Source organism: Nyctereutes procyonoides, unplaced genomic scaffold, assembly GCF_905146905.1.
Source record: "Nyctereutes procyonoides isolate TBG_1078 unplaced genomic scaffold, NYPRO_anot_genome, whole genome shotgun sequence".
In the NCBI taxonomy this organism is placed as follows: domain Eukaryota; kingdom Metazoa; phylum Chordata; class Mammalia; order Carnivora; family Canidae; genus Nyctereutes; species Nyctereutes procyonoides.
The window spans coordinates 3,302,679-3,316,464 of NW_026575020.1; the positions used below are offsets into that span (position 1 = coordinate 3,302,679).

Sequence of the window (13,786 nt, forward strand, 5' to 3'; positions counted from 1 at the left end):
GTTTGATGAGATTTGACAATTGTATATTCTTAAATAACCACCATGACACTCAAGATATAGTACTTTCCATCATGGGATACCTGAGTGGCTCAGGGGTTGAGCATCTGCCTTCAGCTCAGGTCATGATCCTGAGGTCCTGGGATCAAGTCCCACGTCAGGTTCCCTGCAGGGAGCCCGCTTCTCCCTCTTCCTGTGTCTCTGCATCTCTCTGTGTGTCTCGTGAATAAATAAATAAAAACAAATTTAAAGAACTTTCCATAATTCTTCAAATATTTAGTGCCCCATTTGCAGGTAAACCTCCCCAATTCTGGTCCTAGCCTCAGGCAACCATTAATCTTTTGTCACCATAAATTTTGCCATTTCTAGTATCTCATATAAATGAAATCATGCAGTGTGAACTCTTTTCTACTTAGAATAACATTATTTATATTCATCCTTTTTGCAGATATCAATAGCTCATTCCTTTTAAAAAATATTACATTGTATGAATAAAGTACATGAAAAAGTTCATATACTGATGGGAATTTGGGTTGTCTCCAGTTTTTGGCTATTATGAGGAAAGCTGCTATAAACATTCATGTATAAATTTATGTGTGGACTTATGTTTTCATTTATTTTGGATGAATACTTAGGTGTTGGGGGGCAGCCCCGGTGGTGCAGTGGTTTAGCACCATCTGCAACCAAGGGCGTGATCCTGGAGACCCGGGATCGCGTCCCACGTCAGGCTCCCTCCCTGGATCCTGCTTCTCCCTCCGCCTGTCTCTCTCTCTCTCTCTCTCTCTCTCTCTCTCTCTCTGTATCTCTATGAATAAATAAATAAAATCTTAAAAAAATACTTAGGTATTGGATTGGAAGATAAGTAGTGTGAGAATATTTAACTCTATATATATATAAAAAAACCTACCCAACTGTTTTGCAACAGTTTTGCCATATCATTTTGTATTCCCACCAGCAATGTCTGAGAGTCTCAGTTGCTCCACGTCCTTACTAACACTAGATATTGTCAATCTTTTTATTTTTAGCTTTTCTAGCAACTATATAGTGGTGGCTTATTGTGTTTTCTTTTCTTGGTTTCATTTAAAAACCCAGCAATATTTGTAGTGTCTTACTTGGGAGACAATTCTGCTTTGGTTCAGTTTCAAACTCTACTATTTAGGTCATTTTTGCTCTTGTTGGAATTGGCCTCTTAGGAGCTAGCGTTTTAGGGGTGACTGGGTGGCTCAGTCAGTTAAGCATCTACCTTTGGCTCAGGTCATGAGCCCCAGATCCTGGGATAGAGTCATGGGTCAAGCTCCCTACTTAGCAGGGAGTCTGTTCTCCCTCTCTCTGTACCCCTCCCCCTGCTTGTGCTCTCTATCTCTCTAGAAAATAAATAAATAAAATCTTAAAAAACCGTCACCAAAACCAGCTCTTTTAACTCCCAGAACAAAACCACAGCCAGAACATGAACATGCTAATAGGACAAAATTGCCAAGAGACTGATAGGTCTGCATTGAGTAGTTGTAATTCAGAGTAGTTGATTCTTCTATTACTCATGGTCATGGTTTCATGGTTTCCCAGATGGGTGAAGGCAGGGTAGTGATTTCTTTGATAAAGAGATGCCCTTTTTAAGGGGGTCCTCATTCTTTCATCAATAAATATTAATTGTGAACTGCCTATATATCAAACATTGCTCTGGGTACTGGGTATGTATCAGTGAATACACAAAATCCTTGCCCTCATGGTACTTATATAATGTTAAGGGAGATGAGACCTTTAACAATAAAGTAGAAATGGGTTTGATTGTTAAAAGATCTGCTTATTCCATGTAGCAAGGAGGGATTCTTTGAGATGACATTCCAGCATAACAGATGATGCCATGGTAAATTTCTCAGCTGAGAGAATTTATAAGGGACTTGTGGGAGGAAGGCCATCTCCATGTGAATTTCATTGTTGGCTTAGCTGAGGAAGAGAAAGGTGGAGATTAGGATCTTGGGAGCTCCTTCTCTGCCTTACCTTTTGCAAAGTTGTCCAAAAGTCTTCTTTTCCAACTGCCTGAGAGCTACATCTCAATAATGACACTCTTTGTTTCTAATCTTCCACTTTCAACCACTAGATCTATTGATTCTGCCTCTTTAGAACCTCTCACATTGCTCCAGGCTCAAGTCACTGCCCAGTCCAGGTTGTCACTATGAAGGTTTTGAGTAATTGCTCCAGACTCCTAATTGTCTCCCTGGCTCCAGATTTGCCCTTCTCCAATCCCTTCACCACAGCCAGAGAGGTCTTTACAAAGGGAAAATGTGGTCAAGTTACTCCCCTATTTAAAGCACCCAGTGTAAAATCAGTGTAAAGTCTAACTACTTATCATGGTCCACAAGGCCTTTTCAAGACTGCGTGCCTAGTACCCTTCTATTCCCATCGCTGTTCCTTCCTGTCTCCTTGTACCTTTCATCCTGGCTATGGAACAATTTACTGCCCCCAAATATATCATGCTTTTGAGGAGCCTTCCCTAATTTCCTACAAACCATGTTGGTCTTTCTCTGGGTGCCTCCATAGGAACCTGTGCATCCATTCCATCCGTCATAGCACTTGTACATATACTGTACCATAATTACTTATGGATGTATCTGTCTCTTTCCTAAATTTGGACTTCTTGAGCCATGAATTGCAGTTTGTGCTTTTTTGTATCCCTCACACAGAAACATATGATGGCTATATTGAATGGATGAATCAAAGAGAAATCTAGTAAATTATTGCATAAACCAATGAATGAAGAGAGAGATGGTGAGTGGATGGCACAATGGTTTAGCTTTTCTAAGGGAGAGCCTGTACTTTGCATTGGTGTTGAAAGCACACAGTAGAGGCAGGCCTTTACTAAGTAAGGATATCAGGCCTTGGTGTTCAGAAACCTAGAGTATGTTTCTTCTCTCACGTCTGTCTCAAGTAGTATCACTGACATGCTTTGAGAAAGCATTTGTGTTCTTTGTTTTCATTCACAATGTCTTTGCAAAAGATCTCTTGTCTTTCCTATCCTTTGGGTCTTGGAAGTGTCTTTCTTTTAAGAGCTATTAAAATCATCAAAATCAAGAGGGATTCTTTTTTTTAAAGATTTTATTTATTATTAGTGTATTTTTTATTAGAGTTCGATTTGCCAACATATAGTATAACACCAGTGCTCATCCCATCAAGTGCCCCCCTCAGTGCCCATCACCCAATCATCCCATCCCCCTGTCCACCTCCCCTTCCACTACCCCTTGTTCATTTTCCAGAGTTAGGAGTCTCTCATGTTTTGTCACCCCTCAAGAGGGATTCTTGAGGGCCACTGAATGCTAGAAGAGTCAGTGGGTGCAAGGAAAAGATGGAAGAGAAGCAGAGAGGCTAGGATCAAGTGCTTTCTAGGGACAGGTAGAGCCAGTGGTCTGGGGCAGGGCTGTTCATAGAACAGGATGGAGGACAACACAGTGCACTGAGCCTATGACATGTGGTTTGACAAGTCTCCTAAGAAAGGTCAGACTATACAGGGTGGTGAAGAGGAAGGAGAGCAGCCCTAAAATAGGGAGCAAGCTGGGTGGGATCTTTAGCAAGTGATTTAAACTTTCTGATTCCACCTTCTCTTTCCTTCTTTACCTATAAAGGGGAGAGATGAATTCCTATCTTAAGGGATTGCTGATGGTTTTAAATAAGACCATTTCTGTGAAGTGCAATCATTTTAAATCCACCCCGGATAGCCCCTCTCCAACAGAGCTCACCACTGCTCCCCTCTACTAATCCCTATAAGTCTACTGTTGAGTTTACCATGGCATTTCAATGAGTTTACCTGAATATTGACAGTTGCTGGGCTGCAGGGTGAGATCTGTGGGAATGGGTGAGTGGGTCCTATTCAAGTAGGCATCCCTGTGTGCCCCCTGGTACAGAGGACTAGATGATGGATAAATTATAAGTTCCTTTCTTCTTCCTCTGTTCATGACGCTCAGAAACACAGATCATTCAATTTGAAGGCAATGATGCTTGCTCCAAGATGACTTGTTGCTCCGAGGATTCCAGATTTAGCAAGTCAATAAACAAAGAGCTTCTTTATGGGTAGATAAACAACTTCCAGATCAACAAACCTTGGCATAATAAGATGTTCCTCTGAAAACTGGCCCAAGCAGCAATAAGGAAAAGATGCAGGGGCTCCAAACAGCACATGTCAGTGAGGGGGTATAAAAGTGAGGGACTTGGAGAGCTGTCCCAGTCAGGTAGCACCCCTCTTAGCACTCACAAGGGAGCAGAGGCATCTCTACCATGTCTGGAAACTGCTGTTCTAGGAAATGCCCGTCTGTGCCAGGCATCTCTCTCTGCTCCACTGAGGTGAGCTGTGGAGGACCTGTCTGCTTGCCCAGTTCCTGCCAGAGCCAGACATGGCAACTGGTGACTTGCCAAGGCAGCTGTGAATCATCTAGCTGTGGCCCACAGTGCTGTCAGCCCTCCTGTGCTGTGAGCAGCTGTGCCCAACCTGTGTGCTGTGAAGCCAACACCTGTGAGCCTTCCTGTGCTGTGAGCAGCTGTGCCCAACCTGTGTGCTATGAAGCCACCATCTGTGAACCTTCCTGTGCTGTGAGCAGCTGTGCCCAACCTGTGTGCTGTGAAGCCACCACCTGTGAGCCTTCCTGTGCCGTGAGCAGCTGTGCCCAGCCTGTGTGCTATGAAGCCACCATCTGTGAGCCCTCCTGTTCTATGAACAGCTGTGCCCAACCTGTGTGCTGTGAAGCCACCATCTGTGAGCCCTCCTGTGCTGTGAATAGCTGTGCCCAACCTGTGTGCTATGAAGCCACCATCTGTGAGCCCTCCTGTGCTGTGAACAGCTGTGCCCAACCTGTGTGCTGCGAAGCCACCATCTGTGAGCCTTCTTGCTCAGTGAGCAGTTGCTGCCAACCTGTGTGCTGTGAAACTCCTTCCTGCCAGCCAGTCCTCTGTGTACCCACTCCCTGCCAGTCCATTCTGTGCAAACCCAGCTGCTGCCAGCCGGTCATCTGTGAGCGCAGCTGCTGTTCAGCTGTCTGCACTGTGCCTAGTTCCTGCCAACCAGTGGTCTGTGAGCCCACTTGCTGTCAGCCGGTCTGCCCCACACCTAGCTGCTGTCCCTCTGTCCGCTCTGTGGCTAATAGCTGCCAGGCTGTCTGCTGTGACCCCAGTCCTTGTGAGCCATCTTGCTCAGAGCCCAGCAGCTGCCAGCCAGCTACCTGTGTGGCTCTGGTCTGTGAGCCTGTCTGCCTTCGTTCTGTCTGCTGTATTCCAAGCCCTTGTGAGCCACCTTGTGTCTCTAACACTTGCCAAGAGACCTCTTGTTGCATCTCCAGCCTCTGCCAACCCATCTGCTCTGAGCCCAGCCCCTGTTCAGCAAGTATCTGTGTGCCCAGGCCATGTCAACCTCCCTGCTATGTAGTCAAGCGCTGCCGGTCCATCTCCTGTGAGCCTGTTTCCTGCCCATCTACCTCCTGCCAACCTCTTTGCGGCCGCCCTGGGTCTTCTGCCTCTGCCATCTGCCAACCTACTTGCTCTCGGACCTTCTACATACCCAGCTCCTGCAAACAGCCTTGCACTCCTTCAGTTTCTTACCGCCCAATCTGTCGCCCAATCTGCTCTGGACCCATCACTTATAGGCAGCCTTATGTGACCTCCATCTCCTATCGCCCTGCCTGCTACCGCCCATGCTACTCCATCCTGCGCCGCCCAGCCTGTGTCACTTCGCTCTCTTACCGTCCGGTCTGCTCTCGCCTGCCTTGTGCTGACTTCTATAAAAAGGATTGCAAGAAATCTACTTCCAGTCAACAAGACTGCACCGACTCAACATCCTGCAAGGCTGAGATCTCAAATGCCAGTCCCTGCCAGACCACTGAAGCCAAACCCACCAGCCCAACCACCCGTGAGGCCGCAGCCAGCCCGCCTACTGCTACCAAGCCTGCTGACCACTAATCTGGCCTCAGTCTATTGATTCCTGCAAAGCAAACCTCCAGCTAGAGAGAAATCTTAACTGCCCTCCCCAAAGCTCACAATGACTTAGTTAGATTTTTTCTGCATCATCACTCACCATCTTCTTATACTTCAAAGAACTCACCAGAAATATCAGTGTCCTAATGGTCCAAATGAAAGCCCCCTGGGCACCTAGAGTGGAGACATTCTGGATTCCTGCCTGCTGCTGCCATTAAGCTGAGAAGAGCTGCTTTACCACATCATTTTGAGTCTCTTTCCCAGCATTAAGTTTTTTCTTTCCTCATGCATGTGCTCCCTTGCTGGGTGTGCTCACATTCCTTGGGGACCTCTTCCATAAAAAAAAGATATTTACCTGTCCAATAAAGTGGCTAAGTTGGAGTGACATGCTGTTTTCATTGTTCTGTTAATGTCATATTCTCTTGAGCTAACTTGTTTTGTTTTTGAGAGCAGCATCATCCATTCATCTATCCAATAAGCTTTATTAGACAGCTGTTAGGTAGGGACTGTGTTTGGCTGTAAGAATGAGAAAACTAAAGTCTTGGTCCTTGTTCTCAGAGAGCTCACTGTTGGGATGGGAGTGGGAGGAGACAGGCAGAGAGACAGTAACTACATTGCCTTGTGTTAAGTACTGGAACAGAGGCAAGCATAGGGCAGTTTGAACTGAGGGCATGCGGAGAAATGGGGAAGAATTCTTGGGGAATGTGATACTGAAGCTGAGTCTTTCAGCACAAACAAGAACTAACCAGTTCAAACCAGAAAGGAAGAGATTTCCAGGCAGAGGAAACATACAAATGAATGGGGCTTGTGAGCAGACCATTCATTAGTGAGGCTTGGGTGGAAGTGTGCTTAGAGGCAGGTGAGCTCTGGGGTCAGTTAAATAGATGTGATCTGCCCTTGGCGGGGTTTATAAGCTAGACAGAAGCATTTTAATGGTACAGGGCTGACATGAAGGTATCGAGGGGCCAAATGCAGGGCAATTATATGAAGAGCACTGGGTTTTGGAATGTTCATCTGGCCTTGGTGTGGAGAACTGAATGAAGGAGCATGAACTTGGATATAGGGAGACTGGGGAGCAAGCCCATGGCTTTGGGGTTCACACTGGGATGAAAACAACTGGGGTGTCACACTGTATTTCTTGTGCTATGAGCCCATTTCCTGCGCATCCAACTCCTACCAACCTCTCTGCTGCCACCTGGGGTCTTCTGCCTCTGCCATCTGCCAACCAACTTGCTCTCAGACTTTCTACAGCCCTTGCAAAGAGCCTTGTACTTTATGTTCTCCTAGTCTCTGCCATGAACACTCCTTGTGTAAACGTTATATACTCTTGCAATCCTAAGGACAGAGTGTCTTCAAAGTAGTCGCTTAGTGCATGGCATGAAGGACTATTCCTTGTCCTCAAGATGCAGCTTGGGCTATCCTGAGCACAAGAGGGGGTGACCCAGAGCTTCTCAACTTTAGTGTTGTTGATATTTTGGGCTGAAAAATTCATTGCTGTGGGGACCATCTTTCACATTGTTGTATATTAAGCAGAATCCCTGCCCTTTACCAACTAAATGCTGGTAGCATACCCTAAGTGTGATGATCAAAAAATGTCTCCAGACATTGGCAAACTTCCCTGGGGATGAGGGGCAAAAATTGCCCCTATTTGAGAATAACTGGGTTATATAGTGGCCAAAGGAGAAATTCAAAGGTGGAACTTAACCAGTACATGGTGTCAGGGTTACTATCTCATCAGGCCATTGAGATTTATCTCCATTTCCTTCCAGAGTCAAGAGGAGCTGGTCAGAGTTTTAAATCTCTGTCCCAAGCACAGACCCAGTGTTTAATGTAAATCATAGCAATTCTGTGAAGTAAGATTTCTTTCCCTCTACTTTATGAGTATGAGTGACAAATAATCCAAGGACCAATAAATAGAGACAAGAATATTGTGGTATATTCACACAATAAATACTATGCTGCAGTGAAAATAACTGGACAATGGCCATATGCAAAATGGGGATGAACTTAACCAGTGTAGAGTTGATATAAACAAGCCTCAAGATCACATGTTTATAGCTCAAAAACAACACCCATAATACATGCATACACATATGTATGAGGATACACACATATATGCATACATATATATGTACATACAAATATATACCTTATGTATGTTCACAAGGGAATGCTAAACACAGAATTTAAGATAGCCACAGGGAGTAAGTAACATACAAAAATAACATATGATGTAAATACATATAATATACAAATGGCATATAGAATAGTGGTTTCTGTCCAAAGTTTGTGTTTTTTTATGATCATCATGTTTTTTGATGTGATCACAACAGCCCTTGGTGATACATTAGATGTGTTTAGTGCCGTGAAACACAGCAAAATGAAAGGTGTCACTATTTAGAGGTTTCTGTTTTTCACCTTTATTGAGGTATAATTGACAAAACTGTAATATATTTGTAATATACACTGTGATGATTTGATATACATATGTACCATGAAAAGATTCCTCCTATCTAATTAATTAACACATCCATTGCCTCATACTTTGGGGAGGGAGGAGTGTGAGAACATTTAAGTTCTTTTAGCAAATTTCAATTATGCAGTATCATGTTATTAACTAGAGTGACTATGTTATATATTAGATCCTTAGGCCATACTCATCTTATAGCTGAAAGTTTGTACCCTCTACCAACCACTTGGTTGGTACCAACCACTTCCTAAAAAGAAGTTTCTTTGGGAGGAAGAAAGACAAGAACAGAATCAGGGAAAAATGGATCTAAAAATGGATTGTTTTAAAACAATAAAAATGGTATGTATGAATGCAGGACATTGACACCCTTTTCAGGTTGAAGTTGAAATGGTTTCTCAAATATATCCATATTCCCAGTATGACTGACTTATATAGCAAGACCAAAAGTATTTCTTTTGAAAGATGAAAGCTTTGGGTTATAGATAGTCAAGAACAGAACAGACTGCAGTGATCCCTGCTGTTTGCAAGGTGCCAAATTATTAGTGATAAGTTGGATGGCAAAAGGAGTGATTGGTGCGGTAACACAAAAGGCAATGGTAGGAAAAAAAAAAGATACTTTAATGAGAAGGGTTAGGATTTCCCAGGCATCATTCTGATCATTCTGATCTCTTCTTTTCCTTTTAATATGAGGGTGAGGAGGAGGGTGCCAAGGAGCAGGTATTCTTTAGCTGGTACTTTGAAATGTACCTTCCAGAATTTCCAGCATTTTCAGTAATTTTGAGGCAGCTAATAAAAATAAAAATAACCTGAGCAACAGCAATGCAGTGAGTTGGTAAACTCTCAGTACTTTGGATACTTGGGTAATGAGCTAACATGTCCCACAGAGTGAGTTAGTAGCAGAGCCAGAAAATGACACCAGCCCTGCTGTGATCCCAAGGCCAAGATTTTTCTGTTTTGCTGTGAATCTTTGGTGTGAACCAGGTCAGGACAGGGTCGGGTGTGAGATGCTGAAGTTGGTGGTGATGCAGAGCCAGGATGAGCCCAGAAAAGGGGGGAAGAATTCAGAAAACCAGTGCCTCATAAATCCCTCTTGGAAGAGGGTGATATAACCCTGAAATTACTTTGCAGTGATGTCCTTATACCACTTTCAGTTGTTGCAGTATATTTATAGAACTCATACACTGTGAACTCCATAGCATGAATTTAATCCTTGGCGAAATATTTTGCAGTTACTAAAATTTCCAAATTAAAAGATTGTATTTGTGTATATGGCTAAGTAGAGGTATCCAGTTTAATCTAGCTGATGATTCCAGTTATGGGAGTGGACAAATGGTCCCCATCATGAGGCAGTGCACTGCTGTATAAATGTCAATCTTCTATCACTATATTACTGTTTTTTTTCCCTCCACTCCTAAGTCAGGAGGTCTAAGAGATAATTAAGACCAGAAGCTTTGGGGTCAGCCCAAACTAGGTTTGGATCTTATTTCAACCATTTATTACTTGCATAATTCTGGGAACACGATTTAAACTCTCTTACTTGGTTTTGCTACCTCTAACACAGTACCAAGAATTACACCTGCTACCTAAGGTCATTGCAAGATTTAATGAAAAATGCAGTCAAGGACTTGATGAATAGTAAGTTACTATAAGCCATTAGTACTACAATTACTATTATTCTTAGTGTTTTTTTTAATAAATTAATTTTTATTGGTGTTTAATTTACCAACATACAGAATAACACCCAGTGCTCATCCCGTCAAGTGTCCCCCTCCGTGCCCGTCACCCATTCACCCCCACCCCCCGCCCTCCTCCCCTTCCACCACCCCTAGTTCATTTCCCAGAGTTAGAAGTCTTTATTCTTAGTGTTAATAATAAAATGAGTTTCAGGAAAACCAAATGGGAAGATTCTAGAAAGAGGTGGAGACATTGGAGTGCCCTTAGGATGCACTGCCTGATTTTCTGTTTGCCACCTTGCACATCACCCTCTTTCAACTGGGTCAAGGCTTCATTTCCTGATTCTCTAAATGGTGCAGAACTGCATTCCTGGAGAAAGAGCAGACTGCTTTGGCTGAGCTGAGGCCTCCTGATGAGAGGTTAGTTTAGGGAAAAGCCTGCATCAAGGCTGGAGAACAACCTGTAAAAGAGACAGCTCATCCCAGAGCAGGAATAGCATCGATGAATCTAAACCCAGGAAAGATAACTCTCAACTCAACAGACAAGTTTTTAAACTGGGGATAATATTTTCCAGGCTCCTGAAGCCTGCTAATCAGATGTTTGTATGCAAATGGGTGGAAACAATAACACGGAAAGATGCTCTAAGCTGTACCAACACCCCTAGTGAAGGACTATAAAAGCCCCCATGTATTAGATGTCTTTCACACTCAGGTATACTGAGTTTGCAACTTCCTAGCAAGGTTAACGCCAGCACCATGGTGGACAGCTGTTGCCCCAGAACCACCATGACCATTCCAGCTGTGCCCACTTTCATATGCTCAAATGGCAGTAGCTTCCGAAATGGTATCTGTTTGCCTAGTTCCTGCCGGAGCAGAACGTGGCAACTGGTCACATGCCAAGAAAGCTGTCAGCCATCCAGCAGTGCCCCAAGTGGCTGTGAACCTGCTTCTTGCCAACCTACCTGCCTTCCAACAACTTCTTCTGTTGGTTTTGTCTGCCAACCCATTTGCTCTTGTACGGCCTGCTATGAATCTGGCACTGGTCAGTCTCCATGTCTGGTTAGCTCATGCCAACCCTCCTGCTCAGAATCTACCAGTTGTCAGGTAAATTGCTGTGAAGCCAGCCTCAACCAGCAAACCTCCTGCCAAGAACCTGTCTTTGTGTCTGGATCATGCCAGGCAGCTTGTGGCCAATCGGTCTGCTGTGACACTAGGTCCTGCCAGCCATCCTGCTCTGAAGTAACTTCCTGTGCTGAAAATTCTTGCCCACCAACCATCTGTGCAGCTAGTCCGTGCCAGTCAACTTCCTGCCAACAAGGTTCATGTCAACCCACTAATGGCAAAGATCAGCTCTGCAAATCAACTTATCACCAACCCATCTGCTACATTTTTAAGACTTGCCAATTGGTTCCCTTTATGCCTGTTCCCTGCCAGCCGTCAACTTGTGTGTTCAGTTCTTGCAATCCTACATGCTGTGTGTCCTCTCTTTGCCAGCCACTTTACTGCCAACCATCTCCTTCGATATCCTTCGTCTGCCAGCCAGTGGCTAACTGCCAGCCCCCATGTTTTGTAAAGAACGCTTGCAAACTAGTTTCCTGTGGCACCATGCTTTCTGGCCAACCAACTTGTGATGGATCCACTTCCTGCAACCGAGATGTCTGCAAATCTCCTTCCTGTCAACCAGCTTGCTGTGTGACAGGTTTAGGCAAACCATCCAGCGGTGGCTGCAATCGCTTTTGACCAACTGCCCCAAGTCTCTGCAAAGCCAGCACCTGCTCGCCAACTTCCTGACAACTCAGGCATAAGTCCAGCTGCTGTAAGGCAATGCTTCACTGATGCAGCACTCTCCACATTTCTGAGGTCTGCCACTATCTGCAAATGCATTGCTACCCTGTGGTGTCCTTTTCTGACTGAGTGCAAATGCTATCTGCATGCTAACTTCATTCTCAGTCCAGCCCCACATTCTATCCAGGGGTTGGCGAGGGAATTTGCCCAGGCACTAAGAAAGAGACCTTTCTTTATCAAGGAGAAAGTTTCAGCAAGCACGGTCCACGCTACAGCTTGCATTTGCTCATGTTATCATTTCATTTCACCTCCGCAAAACCTCCTCTCCGGCTTTTCTTTCATTTGATGTTGCCCAGTCTTTAAAAAGACTTCTCTGATGTCAATTGCCAATAAAACTGTGAGTGGTTAAACATCATGAATAAAACTCTCAGAATGCTTTCATTCCTTTCAATACACCCCCACATAGATTTCCTTCAGATCTTATTTGAACATGATGACCTTGGCCTCTCTAAATTAGTGGGTCCGCCGTGGTCTGAAAGGGTGGTTGGTATCTGCAATTATCGATTCTCAAGGTGGAAGGGAGAAAGAAAGGACAAACAATCCCCTGGCTTCCAACCTTTATACCATCAAAAGCGTTTTTGAATTGGGTGGATTCCATCTCCCCACAGTGAACAGACTTGGAAAGCCAAAGACAGAAATGGTCTAGGGAAGCCACAGACTAAAATAAACAAAGTTTTTGGCCATCAATAATAGCTAAGGGTTTATGAACTTAACACTGTTTTTTAAAAGATTTTTAATTTTATGAGAGAGAGAGAGAGAGAGAGAGAGAGAGAGAGCAGGTGGCTGGGGTAGAGGGAGAGGGAATCCTAAACAGACTCTGCGCTGAGTGCAGAGCCTGATCTCACAACCCTGATATCACGACTTGAGCCAAAACCAAGAGCTGGATACCCAACCGACTGCACCATCTAGGCACCCCTTAACACTGGTTTTAATGATCAGTTTATCTAACGGACTATTTAAATAAAACGTAAAATTAGAAAATTTTAACTATTGTTTACATTTTTGACATTTTAAGAGGAAGATTTATTTATTTATTTATTTATTTATTTATTTATTTATTTATTTAATTTTATTGGAGTTCAATTTGCCAACATACAGCATAACATCCAGTGCTCATCCCATCAAGCGCCCCCCTCAGTGCCCGTCACCCAGTCACCCCCACCCCCTGCCCACCTCCCTTTCCACCACCCCTTGTTCGTTTCCCAGAGTTAGGAGTCTCTCATGTTCTGTCTCCCTCTCTGATATTTCCCACTCATTTTTTTCTCCTTTCCCCTTTAAAAATAATTAGTCTTAGGAAACATCTGAACTAGTATTCCTACTATGAAATTATCAAATCTAACATTTAAGAAATAGTTGGAGTGGTTTTTTGGGGGGAGAAAGATTAGAGGGAGGTTTGCAGAATCCACGTGTAGCAAATATGCAGAGTCCTTCCTCAAGGGGTTCTGGCCTTCCCTTTTTTTTTTTTTTTTTTGGCCTTCCCTTTAATCAAAGGCTCTGAGTCTGTGAAATGATTTAGGTCTGAAATTAAGAACGCTCTTTTTTTTTGTATTTTTTTTATTGGGGTTTGATTTGCCAGCATATAGTATAACACCCAGTGCTCATCCTCTCAAGTGGCCCCCTCAGTGCCTGTCACCCAGTCACCCCATCCCCCCGCCCACCTCCCCTTCCACTACCCCTTGTTCATTTCCCAGAGTTAAGAGTCCCTCATGTTCTGTCACCCTCTCTGATATTTCCCACTAATTTTCTCTCCTTTCGCAGAACATTCTTACAACAGGTCCTAATGGAACACATTTGAGGATGCTCACTGTGAGATTTCTATGATGATATAGATTTTATAGGAAATCTATGT

The 13,786-nt window shown here is 43.9% G+C and overlaps 2 protein-coding genes across 2 annotated transcripts; both read left to right on the top strand.

The window, feature by feature from the left end:
• Window positions 1-4,204: 4,204 nt before the first annotated feature.
• Window positions 4,205-6,334, top strand: LOC129509049 (keratin-associated protein 16-1). Its single transcript, XM_055324403.1, has one exon. It carries the CDS (start codon window positions 4,264-4,266, stop codon window positions 5,932-5,934), a length of 1,671 nt encoding a protein of 556 aa, XP_055180378.1. The 5' UTR covers window positions 4,205-4,263; the 3' UTR covers window positions 5,935-6,334.
• Window positions 6,335-10,802: 4,468 nt separating this feature from the next.
• Window positions 10,803-12,292, top strand: KRTAP29-1 (keratin associated like protein 29-1). The gene has a single exon (XM_055328316.1). It carries the CDS (start codon window positions 10,849-10,851, stop codon window positions 11,830-11,832), a length of 984 nt encoding a protein of 327 aa, XP_055184291.1. The 5' UTR covers window positions 10,803-10,848; the 3' UTR covers window positions 11,833-12,292.
• Window positions 12,293-13,786: the final 1,494 nt, after the last annotated feature.

Coding starts and splice junctions, on each gene's coding strand:
- LOC129509049 (XM_055324403.1), top strand. CDS start 4,264: ATGTCTGGAAACTGCTGTTCTAGGAAATGCCCGTCTGTGCCAGGCATC.
- KRTAP29-1 (XM_055328316.1), top strand. CDS start 10,849: ATGGTGGACAGCTGTTGCCCCAGAACCACCATGACCATTCCAGCTGTG.